This window comes from Oryzias latipes, chromosome 21, assembly GCF_002234675.1.
Source record: "Oryzias latipes chromosome 21, ASM223467v1".
Taxonomy (NCBI): Eukaryota; Metazoa; Chordata; class Actinopteri; order Beloniformes; family Adrianichthyidae; genus Oryzias; species Oryzias latipes.
The window spans coordinates 185,032-205,962 of record NC_019879.2 but is presented as its reverse complement, the minus strand read 5'-3'; the positions used below and the strand labels follow the sequence as shown (position 1 = coordinate 205,962).

Here is a 20,931-nt window from a genome sequence, read left to right as displayed (position 1 = left end):
CAGTTACTCCCCCATGAGTGACGTGATACGCGTGACCGTCAGTTACTCCCCATGTGTGACGTGACACGCGTGACCGGCAGTTACTCCCCCATGAGTGACGTGATACGCGTGACCGTCAGTTACTCGCCCATGAGTGACGTGACACGTGTGACCGTCAGTTACTCTCCCATGAGTGACGTGATACGCGTGACCGCCAGTTACTCGCCCATGAGTGACGTGATACGCGTGACCGTCAGTTACTCGCCCATGAGTGACGTGACACGTGTGACCGTCAGTTACTCTCCCATGAGTGACGTGATACGCGTGACCGCCAGTTACTCGCCCATGAGTGACGTGACACGTGTGACCGTCAGTTACTCTCCCATGAGTGACGTGATACGCGTGACCGCCAGTTACTCCCCCATGAGTGACGTGATACGCGTGACCGTCAGTTACTCGCCCATGAGTGACGTGACACGTGTGACCGTCAGTTACTCTCCCATGATTGACGTGATACGCGTGACCGTCAGTTACTCGCACATAAGTGACGTGATACGCGTGACCGTCAGCTACTCCCCCATGAGTGACGTGATACGCGTGACCGTCAGTTACTCCCCCATGATTGACGTGATACGCGTGACCGTCAGTTACTCCCCCATGAGTGACGTGATACGCGTGACCGTCAGTTACTCCCCCATGAGTGACGTGATACGCGTGACCGTCAGTTACTCGCCCATGAGTGACGTGACACTCGTGACCGTCAGTTACTCCCCCATGAGTGACGTGATACGCGTGACCGTCAGTTACTCCTCTATGTGTGACGTGATACGCATGACCGTCAGTTACTCCCCCGTGTGTGACGTGACACGCGTGACCGTCAGTTACTCCCCCATGTGTGACGTGACACGTGTGACCGTCAGTTACTCCCCCGTGTGTGACGTGAAACACGTGACCGTCAGTTACTCCCCCATGGATGACGTGACCGTCAGTTACTCCCCCATGTGTGACGTGACACGTGTGACCGTCAGTTACTCCCCCATGTTTGACGTGACACGCGTGACCGTCAGTTACTCCCCCATGTGTGACGTGACACGCGTGACCGTCAGTTACTCCCCCATGAGTGACGTGACACGCGTGACCGTCAGTTACTCCCCATGTGTGACGTGACACGCTTGACCGTCAGCTACTCGCCCATGAGTGACGTGACACGTGTGACCGTCAGTTACTCGCCCATGAGTGACGTGACACGCGTGACCGTCAGTTACTCCCCCATGAGTGACGTGATACGTGTGACCGTCAGTTACTCCCCCATGTGTGACGTGACACGCGTGACCGTCAGTTACTCCCCCATGTGTGACGTGACACACGTGACCGTCAGTTACTTGCCCATGAGTGACGTGACACGTGTGACCGTCAGTTACTCCCCCATCTGTGACGTGACACGCGTGACCGTCAGTTACTCGCCCATGTGTGACGTGATATGCGTGACCGTCAGTTACTCGCCCATGAGTGACGTGACACGTGTGACCGTCAGTTACTCGCCCATGAGTGACGTGACACGTGTGACCGTCAGTTACTTTCCCATGAGTGACGTGACACACGTGACCTTTATTTACTCCCCCATGAGTGACGTGACACGCGTGACCGTCAGTTACTCCTCTATGTGTGACGTGACACGTGTGACCGTCAGTTACTCCCCCGTGTGTGACGTGACACGCGTGACCGTCAGTTAATCCCCCATGGATGACGTGACCGTCAGTTACTCCCCCATGTGTGACGTGACACGCGTGACCGTCAGTAACTCCCCCATGTTTGACGTGACACGCGTGACCGTCAGTTACTCCCCCATGTGTGACGTGACACGCGTGACCGTCAGTTACTTTCCCATGAGTGACGTGACACACGTGACCTTTATTTACTCCCCCATGAGTGACGTGACACGCGTTACCGTCAGTTACTCCTCTATGTGTGACGTGACACGTTTGACCGTCAGTTACTCCCCCGTGTGTGACGTGACACGCGTGACCGTCAGTTACTCCCCCATGGATGACGTGACCGTCAGTTACTCCCCCATGTGTGACGTGACACGCGTGACCGTCAGTTACTCCCCCATGTGTGACGTGAAACGCGTGACCGTCAGTTACTCCCCCATGAGTGACGTGACACGCGTGACCGTCAGTTACTCCCCATGTGTGACGTGACACGCTTGACCGTCAGTTACTCGCCCATGAGTGACAAGACACGCGTGACCGTCAGTTACTCCCCCATGAGTGACGTGATACGTGTGACCGTCAGTTACTCCCCCATGTGTGACGTGACACGCGTGACCGTCAGTTACTCCCCCATGAGTGACGTGACACACGTGACCGTCAGTTACTTGCCCATGAGTGATGTGACACGTGTGACCGTCAGTTACTCCCCCATCTGTGACGTGACACGCGTGACCGGCAGTTACTCCCCCATCTGTGACGTGACACGCGTGACCGTCAGTTACTCGCCCATGAGTGACGTGACACTCGTGACCGTCAGTTACTCCCCCATGTGTGACGTGATATGCGTGACCGTCAGTTACTCGCCCATGAGTGACGTGACACGTGTGACCGTCAGTTACTCGCCCATGAGTGACGTGATACGCGTGACCGTCAGCTGCTCCCCCATGAGTGACGTGATACGCGTGACCGTCAGTTACTCCCCCATGATTGACGTGATACGCGTGACCGTCAGTTACTCCCCCATGAGTGACGTGATACGCGTGACCGTCAGTTACTCCCCCATGAGTGACGTGACACGTGTGACCGTCAGTTACTCGCCCATGAGTGACGTGATACGCGTGACCGTCAGCTACTCGCCCATGAGTGACGTGACACGTGTGACCGTCAGTTACTTGCCCATGAGTGACGTGACACGTGTGACCGTCAGTTCCTCCCCCATCTGTGACGTGACACGCGTGACCGGCAGTTAATCCCCCATCTGTGACGTGATACGCGTGACCGTCAGTTACTCCCCATGTGTGACGTGACACGCGTGACCAGCAGTTACTCCCCCATCTGTGACGTGATACGCGTGACCGTCAGTTACTCGCCCATGAGTGACGTGACACGTGTGACCGTCAGTTACTCCCCCATGAGTGACGTGATACGCGTGACCGTCAGTTACTCCCCCATGATTGACGTGATACGCGTGACCGTCAGTTACTCCCCCATGAGTGACGTGATACGCGTGACCGTCAGTTACTCGCCCATGAGTGACGTGACACTCGTGACCGTCAGTTACTCCCCCATGAGTGACGTGATACGCGTGACCGTCAGTTACTCGCCCATGAGTGACGTGACACGTGTGACCGTCAGTTACTCCCCCATGAGTGACGTGATACGCGTGACCGCCAGTTACTCGCCCATGAGTGACGTGATACGCGTGACCGTCAGTTACTCGCCCATAAGTGACATGATACGCGTGACCGTCAGCTACTCCCCCATGAGTGACGTGATACGCGTGACCGTCAGTTACTCCCCCATGATTGACGTGATACGCGTGACCGTCAGTTACTCCCCCATGAGTGACGTGATACGCGTGACCGTCAGTTACTCCCCCATGAGTGACGTGATACGCGTGACCGTCAGTTACTCCTCTATGTGTGACGTGACACGTGTGACCGTCAGTTACTCCCCCGTGTGTGACGTGACACGCGTGACCGTCAGTTACTCCCCCATGGATGACGTGACCGTCAGTTACTCCCCCATGTGTGACGTGACACGTGTGACCGTCAGTTACTCCCCCATGTGTGACGTGACACGCGTGACCGTCAGTAACTCCCCCATGTTTGACGTGACACGCGTGACCGTCAGTTACTCCCCCATGTGTGACGTGACACGCGTGACCGTCAGTTACTCCCCCATGAGTGACGTGACACGCGTGACCGTCAGTTACTCCCCATGTGTGACGTGACACGCTTGACCGTCAGCTACTCGCCCATGAGTGACGTGACACGTGTGACCGTCAGTTACTCGCCCATGAGTGACGTGACACGCGTGACCGTCAGTTACTCCCCCATGAGTGACGTGATACGTGTGACCGTCAGTTACTCCCCCATGTGTGACGTGACACGCGTGATCGTCAGTTACTCCCCCATGTGTGACGTGACACACGTGACCGTCAGTTACTTGCCCATGAGTGACGTGACACGCGTGACCGTCAGTTACTCCCCCATGAGTGACGTGACACGTGTGACCGTCAGTTACTCGCCCATGAGTGACGTGACACGCGTGACCGTCAGTTACTCCCCCATGAGTGACGTGACACGTGTGACCGTCAGTTACTTGCCCATGAGTGACGTGACACGCGTGACCGTCAGTTACTCCCCCATCTGTGACGTGATACGCGTGACCGTCAGTTACTCCCCCATGAGTGACGTGATATGCGTGACCGTCAGTTACTCGCCCATGAGTGACGTGATACGCGTGACCGTCAGTTACTCCCCCATGATTGACGTGATACGCGTGACCGTCAGTTACTCCCCCATGAGTGACGTGATACGCGTGACCGTCAGTTACTCGCCCATGAGTGACGTGACACTCGTGACCGTCAGTTACTCCCCCATGAGTGACGTGATACGCGTGACCGTCAGTTACTCGCCCATGAGTGACGTGACACATGTGACCGTCAGTTACTCCCCCATGAGTGACGTGATACGCGTGACCGCCAGTTACTCGCCCATGAGTGACGTGACAGTCGTGACCGTCAGTTACTCCCCCATGAGTGACGTGATACGCGTGACCGTCAGTTACTCGCCCATAAGTGACGTGATACGCGTGACCGTCAGCTACTCCCCCATGATTGACGTGATACGCGTGACCGTCAGTTACTCCCCCATGAGTGACGTGATACGCGTGACCGTCAGTTACTCCCCCATGAGTGACGTGATACGCGTGACCGTCAGTTACTCGCCCATGAGTGACGTGACACTCGTGACCGTCAGTTACTCCCCCATGAGTGACGTGATACGCATGACCGTCAGTTACTCGCCCATAAGTGACGTGATACGCGTGACCGTCAGCTACTCCCCCGTGAGTGACGTGATACGCGTGACCGTCAGTTACTCCCCCATGATTGACGTAATACGCGTGACCGTCAGTTACTCCCCCATGAGTGACGTGATACGCGTGACCGTCAGTTACTCGCCCATGAGTGACGTGATACGCGTGACCGTCAGTTACTCGCCCATGAGTGACGTGACACGTGTGACCGTCAGTTACTCCCCCATGAGTGACGTGATACGCATGACCGTCAGTTACTCGCCCATAAGTGACGTGATACGCGTGACCGTCAGTTACTCCCCCATGAGTGACGTGATACGCATGACCGTCAGTTACTCTCCCATATGTGACGTGACACGTGTGACCGCCAGTTACTTTCCCATGAGTGACGTGACACGCGTGACCGTCAGTTACTCGCCCATGAGTGACGTGACACATGTGACCGTCAGTTACTCCCCCATGAGTGACGTGATACGCGTGACCGCCAGTTACTCGCCCATGAGTGACGTGACAGTCGTGACCGTCAGTTACTCCCCCATGATTGACGTGATACGCGTGACCGCCAGTTACTCCCCCATGTGTGACGTGACACGCGTGACCGTCAGTTACTCCCCCATGAGTGACGTGATACGCGTGACCGTCAGTTACTCGCCCATAAGTGACGTGATACGCGTGTCCGTCAGCTACTCCCCCATGAGTGACGTGATACGCGTGACCGTCAGTTACTCCCCCATGATTGACGTGATACGTGTGACCGTCAGTTACTCCCCCATGAGTGACGTAATACGCGTGACCGTCAGTTACTCCCCCATGAGTGACGTGATACGCGTGACCGTCAGTTACTCGCCCATGAGTGACGTGACACTCGTGACCGTCAGTTACTCCCCCATGAATGACGTGACAGTCGTGACCGTCAGTTACTCCCCCATGATTGACGTGATACGCGTGACCGCCAGTTAGTCCCCCATGTGTGACTTGACACGCGTGACCGCCAGTTACTCCCCCATGTGTGACGTGACACGCGTGACCGTCAGTTACTCCCCCATGAGTGACGTGATACGCGTGACCGTCAGTTACTCTCCCATGTGTGACGTGACACGTGTGACCGTCAGTTACTCCCCCGTGTGTGACGTGACACGCGTGACCGTCAGTTACTCCCCCATGAGTGACGTGATACGCGTGACCGTCAGTTACTCGCCCATAAGTGACGTGATACGCGTGACCGTCAGCTACTCCCCCATTAGTGACGTGATACGCGTGACCGTCAGTTACTCCCCCATGATTGACGTGATACGCGTGACCGTCAGTCACTCCCCCATGAGTGACGTGATACGCGTGACCGTCAGTTACTCCCCCATGAGTGACGTGATACGCGTGACCGTCAGTTACTCGCCCATGAGTGACGTGACACTCGTGACCGTCAGTTACTCCCCCATGAGTGACGTGATACGCATGACCGTCAGTTACTCGCCCATAAGTGACGTGATATGCGTGACCGTCAGTTACTCGCCCATAAGTGACGTGATACGCGTGACCGTCAGCTACTCCCCCATGAGTGACGTGATACGCGTGACCGTCAGTTACTCCCCCATGATTGACGTGATACGCGTGACCGTCAGTTACTCGCCCATGAGTGACGTGATACGCGTGACCGTCAGTTACTCGCCCATGAGTGACGTGACACGTGTGACCGTCAGTTACTCCCCCATGAGTGACGTGACACGTGTGACCGTCAGTTACTCCCCCATGAGTGACGTGATACGCGTGACCGTCAGTTACTCCCCCATGAGTGACGTGATACGCATGACCGTCAGTTACTCTCCCATATGTGACGTGACACGTGTGACCGCCAGTTACTTTCCCATGAGTGACGTGACACGCGTGACCGTCAGTTACTCGCCCATGAGTGACGTGACACGTGTGACCGTCAGTTACTCCCCCATGAGTGACGTGACATGTGTGACCGGCAGTTATTCCCCCATCTGTGACGTGACACGCGTGACCGCCAGTTACTCCCCCATGAGTGACGTGATACGCATGACCGTCAGTTACTCTCCCATATGTGACGTGACACGTGTGACCGCCAGTTACTTTCCCATGAGTGACATGACACGCGTGACCGTCAGTTACTCTCCCATATGTGACGTGACACTTGTGACCGCCAGTTACTTTCCCATGAGTGACGTGACACGCGTGACCGGCAGTTACTTTCCCATGAGTGACGTGACACGCGTGACCGGCAGTTACTCTCCCATATGTGACGTGACACGCGTGACCGTCAGTTACTCCCCCATGTGTGACGTGACACGCGTGACCGTCAGTTACTCTCCCATGTGTGACGTGACACGTGTGACCGTCAGTTACTCTCCCATGAGTGACGTGACACGTGTGACCGCCAGTTACTTTCCCATGAGTGACGTGACACGCGTGACCGTCAGTTACTCCCCCATGAGTGACGTGACACGTGTGACCGCCAGTTACTTTCCCATGAGTGACATGACACGCGTGACCGTCAGTTACTCTCCCATATGTGACGTGACACGTGTGACCGCCAGTTACTTTCCCATGAGTGACGTGACACGCGTGACCGGCAGTTACTTTCCCATGAGTGACGTGACACGCGTGACCGGCAGTTACTCTCCCATATGTGACGTGACACGCGTGACCGTCAGTTACTCCCCCATGTGTGACGTGACACGCGTGACCGTCAGTTACTCTCCCATGTGTGACGTGACACGTGTGACCGTCAGTTACTCTCCCATGTGTGACGTGACACGTGTGACCGTCAGTTACTCTCCCATGTGCTATGTGACACGCGTGACCGTCAGGGACAGACAGCAGACGGTCAGCATCAGGAGCTACAGCCAAGGGCTGTCGTGTGGTGGAGGATGAGTTTTTTACACATGTTGGGATAAACATTGAATCTTTTTAACACACGGCGCTGCACAGTGTTGATGCCTGCGGTCATGCATGCTGACCTCCACTGACAGGCTGAGCAGGTGTTTGACCACGGCGATCTGTCCGCTGGAGGCCGCTGCGTGGAGCGGCGTGTACCCTCGCTTGTCCTTACAGCTGACCTCAGCGCCATGACTCACCAGCACAGACACGACATCCAGGTGACCTGCAGGGGGCAGAGCAAGTCCACAGAGTTCAAACCAAAAGACTGTTTGTCCGATCGGTGAAGACGGTAAAGTGATGAAGCAGCTGAGCGAGGAGGAAGATGAGGGTTCACACTGATGTGTGTCAGACTGAAAGCACCGACAGGTGGAGCTCAGACTGGAAGAAGCCTTTAGGGATCATCTGATGTTCAGACCCACAGCAGCAGCAGTTCATGACACAAATGAACACGCTTTACACATGTAGGATGAAGAAGAACACACAAGCACAGCTGCAACACTGGATTTGAAGGCGGTTCATCCCAGTCTTACCCATGAAGGCGGCCCAGTGCAGGGCGCGGCCGTCCTTCTTATCAAAGGCGTTGATGTTTGCCCCTTTGGCCAGCAGAAGGTTCACCATCTGCAGGAAGCAGAGGAGAGTCGTGTTTGCAGCAGGAACTCTGCTGGCAGCTGAACGCTGTGGTGGAGTGGCCCTCATGTTGGGCTTTTGGGACTGTGTCTGAGATGACCATGACCTCCGATGACCCGCCGAGGCAGCAGCTCACAGGCTGCTGCCTTCACCCCCGTGTGGATGAGCCGCTGTCACGGACCGTATCTGAGACCTGGACCTAATGACCCCGCCTCCTGGCGTTCTAAACAGGAAGTACCTTCTGGTTCCAAGGAGCCAAAATCCCATAGACTTTTACAGAGAAATAAACAGCTGTTCCTCAGTCATTCTATTGGTCATTCATGAATGAGTGGGCGTGGCCACTGGACCCATCAACATGGAGCTGCATTCATGATTCCTGGACTGATTTGCTGGCTGAACATGGGCTGCAGAGCTAAAAAGTATCATGACCAACACAAGAAGAGGCTTTGAATGCAACACTTGGATTTAAACCCAAAACCCTGTTAACCCTATCAAACCAGAGATGTCACCTTTGACCTTCCGAAGTTTTCAACCGTTTACAAAATGCCCGTAACTCCAGCAGATTCTGACGTGGAGAAAAGCGTCTTTAGGCCAAACGTCAGCTTCCCTCCGCGCCACAATCCGATGCAGTTGCGTTCATTGTGTCAACGTTTGAAGAGCATCAACGCTGGAGCTGCAGCTCCGGTCTTAAAGGGTTAACCCGACTCAGCCGGTTCCGCCCGCCGTACCTCCGTGTGGCCGTTGAGAGCGGCGTGGTGCAAGGCGGTGCGGCCCCCGCGGTCGGACACGTTGACGCTGGTCAGCAGGGGGATGATGACCTCGGCGCAGCGCAGAGCGTTGTTGGCTGCAGCCACATGCAGCGGCGTCTGCCAGTTCTTGTCCCGAGCGTTCACGTCTGCAGAGTGACGGATCAGGACTTGCACAGCATCCTGAGGAAGAAGAGCAGAGGTGCAGTACGTCATGTGACCGCAGGTGAGGGGGGGTTGCGTGTGGAGAGGAAAGTCCTTCTGCACTCAGAGACTGATTAAAACACCTAATCCGCCTGAAGGTGCATTTTTTCTCCTAACCTTCGTGTCTGCACTGAGCCAGACAGACTCAAGGCTGCAGGGATGTTGAAGAAGCCTGAGGGGGCGGGGCTATCTGTCTGACATGATCTAATCCGCAGGTCTGCAACCTGAAGCTGTACTTTACCGGGCTGGGGACCGGCACAGGGGGCCAGACTTAAGCCCCCCTGTGGCTACATTGTTAGGCAGTAGCATGAAGGGTCTTGCCTAAAGGCCCACACTGGATGAAGCAGACTCCTACATGCAGCCAACTGAGCCGTCCAGCCGCTGTACCAGATGATGAGGCAGATTTTCTATTTTTGAACTAATTCAAGGATTTTATGGATGGAAAAACACGGAAGTGATTTTCCCCCGTATTTAACTTTGGTTCCATTTCTGACTGTGACACAAGGTGTCTTTTATTTTGAAAGGATGTCTTGTGAACAAAAGTTATCAACTAGTTCATATTTGGATTTTCTCTTATGCGAAAACCCTTATTTTATTTATGTTTATCATATCATCAACAACAACATCCATACAGGTCAGTGTTTCTCTAAAGGGTGAAGTCCGACTTAGCGGCTCTAGCTGGGTTCTTGTCAGTCAGACGTTGACCCGAACGGCTGACCCCTGACCTCATCTAAAATACTTGGAGTTTTCCCCAGAAGTCGGGGCGTGAGACGCTCCACGCTCCAGCTGCTTCTTTACCCCCCCCCAGGGGCTGATATGAATTCATCCTCTGATGTTTCCTGAACTTCCTGTGTTGGGGAGGACTGCTTGTAGAAACACGTGTTGGCATGTGGAGAAATCTGCAGGGGTTCAGTCGGACCGCCTGAAGCCGCCCAAACCTACTGGATTGCATGCGTGTGCACGTGAGTGTGTGCACACCTGGCTCCGGGATGCCACTGCCCGGTGCAGGGGGGTGAACCACATGTTGTCTTTGGCGTTGACCCGGGCACCTGCAGGCGCAAACGGGACGGTGAGGACATTTACAAAAGATCGGCTTCTGCTTCCACAGCCTGAAAGCTGACCCCCCCCAGTATGAAGCTTTCAGAAAGTCAAACTTCTGCTTTGATCTTCATCACAGGTCTCACCAGAGAGGATGAGGAGTTCAGTGATTTCTGCATCACCCAGGAAGGCGGCGGCGTGCAGGGGGGTGCGCTTCTCTGCATCCTGGGGGGGCCACAAGTACACAACAATACATGAGTTTGCTTACGCTCTCCGTGACCCAAACCCCAGAACACAAACATGCCTGTGGTATGATACATGTCGGGGGTTAAACCCTAGATAGGGGGACGTCATGAGGGGCGGGCCCACTAGGTGGCGCAGTAGCGACAGTTCAGGACTGAATAAAAGGAGTCTACAGCACGTCCCGTCCCGGAGATTTCTTTAAAAAGCAACAACAGGACAATGCCCCCCACCCAAGAAAAGACCTGAGCTCTGTACTGACAGACGGCCGACAGGTGAGGTGGGCGGGGTCAGAGCCAAGGGGAAGCTGAGTTTTTCATAGTTTAGTTAAATAGGAGGAGGTGTTTGGTTGATGGATGTTCGGTTCTGGCTTGACGGTGCTGGATCCTCTGGTCTGGGTCTGGGAGGACCGTCAGCTGCTTGTGCATCTGAAGCAGAGGTTCTCAAAGTTTTCGTAGCAGACGGCCAAATAAGGAACTCTACGTTAGACTGGGGGCCAATTTTGGTGAAGAAATAATGGATAAACAGAAAAGGTTGCTTTTAATTACTTCAAGTGTCATCGGTACAGTTAACCAGAACCTCCAGATGTGTCCAGAGGTTTCTGTCCAGATCTTCTACTGCAGTAATCGTGTCATTTGACAGACTTATGTCTTCAAACTTTCTCTTTCTCTCTGGACAAACAGTGTCAGCTCCTTTCAGCAGACGTTCTTTTACAAACTCCCCATCACTGAAGGTCTTCCTACACCGGGCCGCTTCCAGAACCTTCAGAACCACAGCTTAGGTGTCCAGCTTCACTGGATGGAGTCGTTTCTGTGAACATCTGCTGTGCAGCAGCTTCCTTGTAGCTGTTGGAGCTCATTGTTGTCCTCAACTGTACATTTGTCATAGTTTCTATGATTTGTAACATAGTGATGCTTTATATTGAATTCTTTGAGCATTGAATTTACCTAATTCAGACACAGGACTTTATCCATGAGGTAAAACAAAGTAAACATTTGTCCACTTAGCGCCTTTTCTTCTGCTCCTGCTTTTATTGAGGGCCACAGAAAAAAATCTTCCTGCAGGCCGCCATTGGCCCCCGGGCCGCACTTTGAGAACCCCTGATCTAAACCCACGTGTACGCGCGTCGCTGACCCCTGACCTCCCCTCCCCGGCCCACTTCTCCAAACAGGAAGTGAGAGCTGAACGAGGCAAAGATTCTATCTTTCAGATCTAATTTCTCTGAAAAGACGCTTTGAGTGGAGAGGCAGGACAGCAGATCCCGGCGTGCACGGACACAAGCACTGAAACCCGAAAGGCCTCACACTAAAAGGATCTGTTTTCAGCATTAACCATTGAGGACTTTTAATCTGAAAATACCCATTTTACTGCAGTTTTATTTCCCAGAGACAGACGTGCTAATGTGGAAGTTATCCAAACTTTATTTAGTTTTCCTTTGGCGTCATCTGTCTGTCATGTGTTCAGTCGTGTTTCTGCATGTCCTCATTTTTATTGTACAGTGACAACGTCAGCATGATGTGTGCAGGGGATCAGCAGGGGATCAGCAGGGGATCAGCAGTGGATCATCAGGGGATCAGCAGGGGACCAGCAGGGGATCAGCAGTGGATCATCAGGGGATCATCAGGGGATCATTTGATGATCAGCAGTGGATCATCAGGGGATCATCAGGGGATCATTTGGTGATCAGCAGGGGACCAGCAGGGGATCAGCAGTGGATCATCAGGGGATCATTTGGTGATCAGCAGGGGACCAGCAGGGGATCAGCAGGTGATCAGCAGGGGATCAGCAGGTGATCAGCAGGGGATCAGCAGGGGATCAGCAGGTGATCAGCAGGGGATCAGCAGGTGATCAGCAGGGGATCAGCAGGGGATCAGCAGGTGATCAGCAGGGGATCAGCAGGGGATCAGCAGGGGATCAGCAGGGGATCCTCGCCATCACGCGTCTGAAACTGTGGTGCCAAATAACCCCTCCCTTTTGGAAAATGCAGAACACTCCTGTGAAGACATGCTGGGGGGCGTCTCCTCACCAGAACGTTGATGTCCTCAGATTTGTAGATGAGCATTCGGATCTCCTCAGGATCCCCGCTGAAGATGGCCTGGATCAGAGCCGGCTGGCGGAGGAGAGAACAAGGACAGTCACATGACCCACGTGATGAGCAAGCACCGAGAGTGTGACGGTAAGCACATGCTGACTGCTGCCAAACAGATGCTTCTCACTCTGCTGCAGAGACAAGATCAGAACAGAAAGACAGTGGAGGCGGAGCCTCAGGAGGCGGGGCCTCAGGAGCCTCTATTTTGCTGTTCAGAGCAGACTGAGAGTAAATGTGGGCTGTGGCTGAGATAACGTTCTCCTGACCTCCAGACCTGAGCCTCACGCCTCCATCTATAACGCCTCACACAATGGAGTCATTGACGTGGACGGCGTCCGTCCTAACTAATGAACTTTCTGCTGATCTTTCTTCTCCCATCATGCCTCCTGCTTGGGTCAGCAGCTCCACCAGAGAAGCACGTGCAGACAGGTGGAAGCTGACAGAAGACGGGGAGCGAGCCGCTGCAAACTGCCTGGCTCCTGCAGTGAAGGGTGAAGGTCCAGATCTTCCCCAAACGTCTGCATCAGCTGCTTTATGAACAGAGTCCTACGCATGAGGCATGCAGGACATCAGAGATGTTTCTGATGAAACTACATGAACAGCTTTATGTCCTCTGCCTCTATACCACCACTTGCATCACTTCCTGTTGCACACTTTTCTCAGAAGCAAAGAGGAACAAAGTGCAGCAGAGCATCTCACTTCTGTTTAACACAACCAACAAGCCTCTTCCTGTTTGAGGAGCCGCTGCAGATTCATCCTTCAAAGCCCGTTCACTACAAGTGACATTCAAGAAGCTTTTTACTGAGGCTGACTGAGCAGCGGCAGCAGCTAGGACTCGTGAACGCTCCCCACATATGACGCAGGCGTGTTCTCTTGGGTTCTGTGAGACGGCGGGAACACGGCCTTAAACTCAGAGGAGCATCCGCCGCCATTCTGCATGAGAAACTGAACACGTTTCCATTCAGGCCTGCTGAGGCCCACGGCATGATACTCCTCCCCCCATGCCTTACTGTGATCCTGGTCTGACTCTGATGTGGGGGTCAGAGAAGGATTTCTCTTACAATTATCTGTAGCCCTGGCCTAAGTCGGGGATTTGTGAGGGAACCGACAGCTTAAAGTAGATTTCCACCGCAGTTATTTAACCTGGACTGGATTCAAGAATCCAAAAACGGTTCCAGCTACCTGGACTAAACTTCTCTTCCTTTTCATCTGTGAACCTCCACGGGGGGGTCCGTCTTTGCAGAGGTCCAAAGTTCTGCCCCAGTTCTGCTGGACTCTATGTCTGTCCTCTCAGATGGAGAAGCTTCCGGTTCTGCTGCAAAGCTCGTTCAGACACTCAACTCCAAGACGGAATGGTTAGAACGTCATACATGTAATGCCAGGTGAGGAGCTTGTTTGTCTGTGATGCGTTCAGGGACATGCTGGTCCCTGAACGCATCACAGACCTGACATTTGCAGAAGCATCTGTAACTATCTCTGATTCAGCAGAAGTCGCTTCTTCCTTCCTGGGATTCCAGCACACAGAGCCGCCCGCCGCCAGCAAAGCTTCAGGGCAAATGAACTGAAACAGGAAGTCAGGCGTTTCAGCAGCAACCAAAACCACACGACTGAAAAGACCGTCTTCAAGTTGAGTCGTGGAAACTGGACTTCAAATCTTCTTCTTTGAAACATTTTGCCGTTCGACTTCAAGACAACGTTGTCTGGATGAAGAGAACCTCCTGATTGCAGAACTAAACCCCCAGCAGCACAGACGTCAGCTGCAGGAAGACCCTAACTCTGGTCTTCCCAGCATCTCTGCAGCCACAGGCAGTCCCTGAAACACACATTGCAACATCCCAGGAACGCAGACAACAGCAGATTGTTCTCATTCTGAAACAGGGTCAGCTCCTCCTGAAAAACAGGAACGACTGCAGGGGAAAATGTCAAGAATGTTGTTTGTGTTTGTCCACAGAATCCTTCTTCAGACAGACCTGAAGGCCCAGGTGAGACCGCAGCCCTCCACATCGACACGGTAACTATTAACAGTCTTTTTTCTTCCCAGAGCTTCTGTCACGTTTAAGCAGCTGCTTTCATCCTCTGGCTCGTCTTTCATTTGGTTTGACGGTTTTTTAAATGCAGAGCTTCATTCAGAGCAAAGATGTTTACTTTGATGATTCTAGTTTTTCTCAGCTGTTCCAAGAAAGGACATCAGCAGATGCTGCAGTTTCACAAACATCTGAGTCTTTCTAAGCTGAAATGATCCGACCTCCATTCGGCTTCAGCTCTTAAACCCCTCATTCATCTCCTTCAGGTCCCTCTCAGCTCAAAGCCTTCCCGCCCCGCCCCAGCCCATCGCCCCAGGTGCCCCCAAGGCTCCGTCCTTTACCGTATCTGCCCCAGTTGTCTCTGCAAACATCCACTTGCTCTGTGTCTCTGTTGACAGCACTCTTTGTCTGCAGCTAAACCGGTTGCTTTGACCGCCCCCCCCCCCCCACACACACACACACCTCCGTGAACTCCAGCAGCTTCTGAAATCTGCATCCAGAATCATCCCAGCAGGTTCTCCTCCCTTCAGGGTTCACACAGACGGATTCTAGAGGCTAAGCCTGCAGCACGGTCTGCATTCACTTGCAGATGAACTCTGGTGCGGTTCTCTTCAGTGTGAATGCAGACAGACTTTCCACAGAGAGGAGGAGAACCAAAGGGAGCAGATGCTGTAAGCGCCGTGTGTTCGTGTGAATCTGAAGCAGCAGGAACCATGAAGTTGGAAATGCATGCTGGGTAAAGGAGCTCCAGGGGGTCCTTTATAGATGATCATCAGAGGACAGCAGGACATGCTGCTGTTCATCTTCCTGCTTTTTTCCCAACTGAGCTACAGAATCTCTGCAGGTGTTTTGGTTTTTCCTCCTAGAGTTTCTGTCAGGATGAGAATCTGAAGGTCCCTGTGATGAGCTCCTGCTAAGAGGTCCCATGAAGCCCCGCCTCCTGCTTTTACGTTTTAACTAGTTACAACCAACACCCTCTCTAGTTGTTCATGGTCAAATCCCGGAGCAGGACTGAAGGAAATGGGGCTGTCATACCCAGACAGGAGCCACAGATAAACATCTCGGCCGTCCTTTTTACCCCCCTCAGCGTCCCACATCAGAGGAACGCTGTTTTCATTCCACAGCAGCTCCGACACGTCTCCACGCCTTCTGGCTTCCACCTGAACGACAGCCGCTATCACAAAAACGGCAGTGGTTATGCAGGAAAAGCCCTCCTGCGTGGTCTCAGGACCAAAGATCCTCAGTTCTGCTCCAACCGCTGAGCAGAACCTCTGAATCACACAAGCGGCTTCAGCTTATGCTTATCTTCATCTTCATCAGAGGGTAACAGGAAGTCCTGCCGTTTCGGGTCTTACACACAAAAAGCTCTTCCTTCCTGATTCAGGGGAAGGTTTCAGGCGGTAAACGACGTGAATTAAACCAACATGAAGTTTCTCCCTTGCAGCCTGCTTCTGACCCGCTCTGCCTTCCACGCACGTTTCTCTAGCCTGGCCGCGTTCAGAGCGGCGCCCTGCAAGAAAGTTCACCTTCCTTCAGTCTGAGTAATTATGAAAACGGTTTTTCAATCTGCAGAAACAGCAGAACTCAGAACATACATGGACCGTGTGTGAAAGTATAACATACATGGACCATGTGTGTTAAAGTACAACATACATGGACCATGTGTGTTAAAGTACAACATACATGGACGATGTGTGTGTAAGTACAACATACATGGACCGTGTGTGAAAGTACAACATACATGGACCATGTGTATGAAAGTACAACATACATGGACCATGTGTGTTAAAGTACAACATACATGGACCGTGTGTGAAAGTACAACATACATGGACCATGTGTATGAAAGTACAACATACATGGACCATGTGTGTTAAAGTACAACATACATGGACCATGTGTGTTAAAGTACAACATACATGGACCATGTGTGTTAAAGTACAACATACATGGACCATGTGTATGAAAGTACAACATACATGGACCATGTGTGTTAAAGTACAACATACATGGACCATGTGTGTTAAAGTACAACATACATGGACCATGTGTGTTAAAGTACAACATACATGGACCATGTGTGTTAAAGTACAACATACATGGACCATGTGTATGAAAGTACAACATACATGGACCATGTGTGTGAAAGTACAACATACATGGACCATGTGTGTTAAAGTACAACATACATGGACCGTGTGTGAAAGTACAACATACATGGACCATGTGTGTTAAAGTACAACATACATGGACCATGTGTATGAAAGTACAACATACATGGACCATGTGTGTTAAAGTACAACATACATGGACCATGTGTGTTAAAGTACAACATACATGGACCATGTGTATGAAAGTACAACATACATGGACCATGTGTGTTAAAGTACAACATACATGGACCGTGTGTGAAAGTACAACATACATAGACCATGTGTGTTAAAGTACAACATACATGGACCATGTGTATGAAAGTACAACATACATGGACCATGTGTGTTAAAGTACAACATACATGGACCGTGTGTGAAAGTACAACATACATGGACCATGTGTATGAAAGTACAACATACATGGACCATGTGTGTTAAAGTACAACATACATGGACCGTGTGTGAAAGTACAACATACATGGACCATGTGTATGAAAGTACAACATACATGGACCATGTGTGTTAAAGTACAACATACATGGACCATGTGTGTTAAAGTACAACATACATGGACCATGTGTGTTAAAGTACAACATACATGGACCATGTGTGTTAAAGTACAACATACATGGACCATGTGTATGAAAGTACAACATACATGGACCATGTGTGTTAAAGTACAACATACATGGAGCGTGTGTGAAAGTACAACATACATGGACCATGTGTGTTAAAGTACAACATACATGGACCGTGTGTGTTAAAGTACAAAATACATGGACCATGTGTGAAAGTCCAAAATACATGGACCGTGTGTGAAAGTACAACATACATGGACCATGTGTATGAAAGTACAACATACATGGACCATGTGTGTTAAAGTACAAAATACATGGACCGTGTGTGAAAGTACAACATACATGGACCGTGTGTAAAACTACAACATACATGGACTGTGTGTGAAAGTACAACATACATGGACCATGTGTATGAAAGTACAAAATACATGGACCGTGTGTGAAAGTACAACATACATGGACCGTGTGTAAAACTACAACATACATGGACCATGTGTGAAAGTACAACATACATGGACCATGTGTATGAAAGTACAACATACGTGGACCATGTGTGTTAAAGTACAACATACATCGACCGTGTGTGAAAGTACAACATACATGGACCACGTGTATGAAAGTACAACATACATGGACCGTGTGTGAAAGTACAACATACATGGACCATGTGTGTTAAAGTACAACATACATGGACCATGTGTGTTAAAGTACAACATACATGGACCATGTGTATGAAAGTACAACATACATGGACCATGTGTGTTAAAGTACAACATACATGGACCATGTGTGAAAGTACAAAATACATGGACCATGTGTGAAAGTACAACATACATGGACCATGTGTGTTAAAGTACAAAATACATGGACCATGTGTGAAAGTACAACATACATGGACCATGTGTATGAAAGTACAACATACATGGACCATGTGTGTTAAAGTACAACATACATGGACCGTGTGTGAAAGTACAACATACATGGACCGTGTGTAAAACTACAACATACATGGACCATGTGTATGAAAGTACAACATACATGGACCGTGTGTGAAAGTACAACATACATGGTACGTGTGTAAAACTACAACATACATGGACCATGTGTGAAAGTACAACATACATGGACCATGTGTATGAAAGTACAACATACGTGGACCATGTGTGTTAAAGTACAACATACATCGACCGTGTGTGAAAGTACAACATACATGGACCACGTGTATGAAAGTACAACATACATGGACCGTGTGTGAAAGTACAACATACATGGACCATGTGTATGAAAGTACAACATACATGGACCGTGTGTGAAAGTACAACATACATGGACCATGTGTGTTAAAGTACAACATACATGGACCGTGTGTGAAAGTACAACATACATGGACCGTGTGTGAAAGTACAACATACATGGACCATGTGTGTTAAAGTACAACATACATGGATCGTGTGTGAAAGTACAACATACATGGACCATGTGTATGAAAGTACAACATACATGGACCGTGTGTGAAAGTACAACATACATGGACCATGTGTGTTAAAGTACAACATACATGGACCGTGTGTGAAAGTACAACATACATGGACCGTGTGTGAAAGTACAACATACATGGACCATGTGTATGAAAGTACAACATACATGGACCGTGTGTGAAAGTACAACATACATGGACCATGTGTGTTAAAGTACAACATACATGGACCATGTGTGTTAAAGTACAACATACATGGACCATGTGTGTTAAAGTACAACATACATGGACCGTGTGTGAAAGTACAACATACATGGACCGTGTGTGAAAGTACAACATACATGGACCATGTGTATGAAAGTACAACATACATGGACCGTGTGTGAAAGTACAACATACATGGACCATGTGTATGAAAGTACAACATACATGGACCGTGTGTGAAAGTACAACATACATGGACCATGTGTGTTAAAGTACAACATACATGGACCGTGTGTGAAAGTACAACATACATGGACCGTGTGTGAAAGTACAACATACATGGACCATGTGTGTTAAAGTACAACATACATGGACCGTGTGTGAAAGTACAACATACATGGACCATGTGAGAAACTGCATAGGAGCCTGGCCGTGTTGGCCCCACTGACAGGGGACACAAATGTAAATCCAATGCAATAAAACAGTAATGAACTTTGAAGGTGGGGGCCCTTGGTGGCATCAGAGAGCTGCACCCTCCTCTCCAAACTCTTGTAGTGTGAGGACCCCCCAGGGAAGACGGTGTGACAGCACACTCTTTGAGGGGCCTACCGGCAGCTGTTCCTGAAGAACTGTGACGTCATCAGGTACCCCAGCAGAGCACCTTCATGTGCCACTGAGCTTTTCTGAGGACAGCTGCCGTCTTTGATCCAACACCTGGATGCAGGTGAGGGGAGGAGCCAGGATGTCACCTGCAGCATTCCTCACATTTCAGACCTGCTGTCAGTAACATCTGCGGTTATCAGTAGTGATGATGACACAAACACTGAAGTGAGACACTGGAGGTTTTCCTCTATTTCTGCTTCTGCCTGTTTCCCCCGCAGTTCTGGTTCTGGTTCTGGTTTAGTTCTAGCCCACAGACCCGTTTTTATCAGATGAATCAATGAAGAAAAGGTTCCGCTTGAAATGAGCGGTGAAAACCTTCCGAGCTGAACTTTTTTCTGCGGAAGTTCTTCTTCTCCGTCTGCGCCGCGGTCCGTCCCCTCAGAGGCGGAACCGAGCTCCGCTTTGACCCGGGCGGGATGCTGAGCGGCGCCTCGGAGGCTAAGCTAACGGTGGCTAGCGCACCCTACCTGATCGGCCAGCTTGAGGACCGCCATCTCTGGGTCAGCCGCTGCGACCTGCACGGAGCGATGCTGCGCGGCAAGCGTCCGCCTGGACCGGGGCTGCAGCGGCGTCTACGAGGCTCGTGGGTAACCGGTGCTTGCTGTTGTGAGGAAGGCCGTGCCGGGCTCCACGGCCATCAGCCCTGCTCCACGGACGCTATCCGCGGCGCCGCTAGAACGCGGCGGCCGCGCAGAGTCAAAGGGAGGCGGGACAGGTCTGAGCCGCCGCCGCAAACAACCCGCATCTACGGCTGCCGCTGGTCGGAGATGCCGCGCGGCTCTGGGAGCTTTACGGAGCACGCGGAAGCCTCCGTCCGCCCTGGGTGCAGTGAAGGGATCTGGGGAGACAGCGGGCTGAAGGCAGAGCGCACAGGAAGTGGCAGCGTCCGCCTGTCAGATTCAGAAGTGGAGCTTCCTCAGCAGCATCACCGGCCGCGCGGGTTGCCGCTCGCTGCCGCCCCTAGCGGCCACGCGCGGG

At 51.6% G+C, this 20,931-nt stretch overlaps 1 protein-coding gene across 8 annotated transcripts in view; it reads right to left on the bottom strand.

Annotated features, from left to right (window-relative positions):
- The window catches only part of ankrd44 (ankyrin repeat domain 44), a 39,751-nt gene extending 18,831 nt beyond the window's left edge, over positions 1 to 20,920 (bottom strand). For 3 of the 8 annotated variants that reach the window (XM_023951017.1, XM_023951012.1, XM_023951019.1), the window contains exons 1-7: positions 20,421 to 20,920; positions 12,792 to 12,875; positions 10,672 to 10,750; positions 10,430 to 10,536; positions 9,266 to 9,466; positions 8,441 to 8,528; positions 7,991 to 8,133 (exon numbers count right to left, since the gene is read on the bottom strand). In XM_023951017.1, coding sequence (XP_023806785.1) covers positions 7,991 to 8,133; positions 8,441 to 8,528; positions 9,266 to 9,466; positions 10,430 to 10,536; positions 10,672 to 10,750; positions 12,792 to 12,875; positions 20,421 to 20,447 — 729 coding nt within the window. In that variant the 5' untranslated portion in view covers positions 20,448 to 20,920. Of the gene's footprint in view, positions 1 to 7,990; positions 8,134 to 8,440; positions 8,529 to 9,265; positions 9,467 to 10,429; positions 10,537 to 10,671; positions 10,751 to 12,791; positions 12,876 to 14,036; positions 15,146 to 20,420 lie in introns of those variants that run through there. The other 5 variants (XM_023951018.1, XM_023951015.1, XM_023951014.1 and 2 more) reach the window with 4 other exon arrangements.
- Between the last annotated feature and the right edge of the window lie 11 nt (positions 20,921 to 20,931).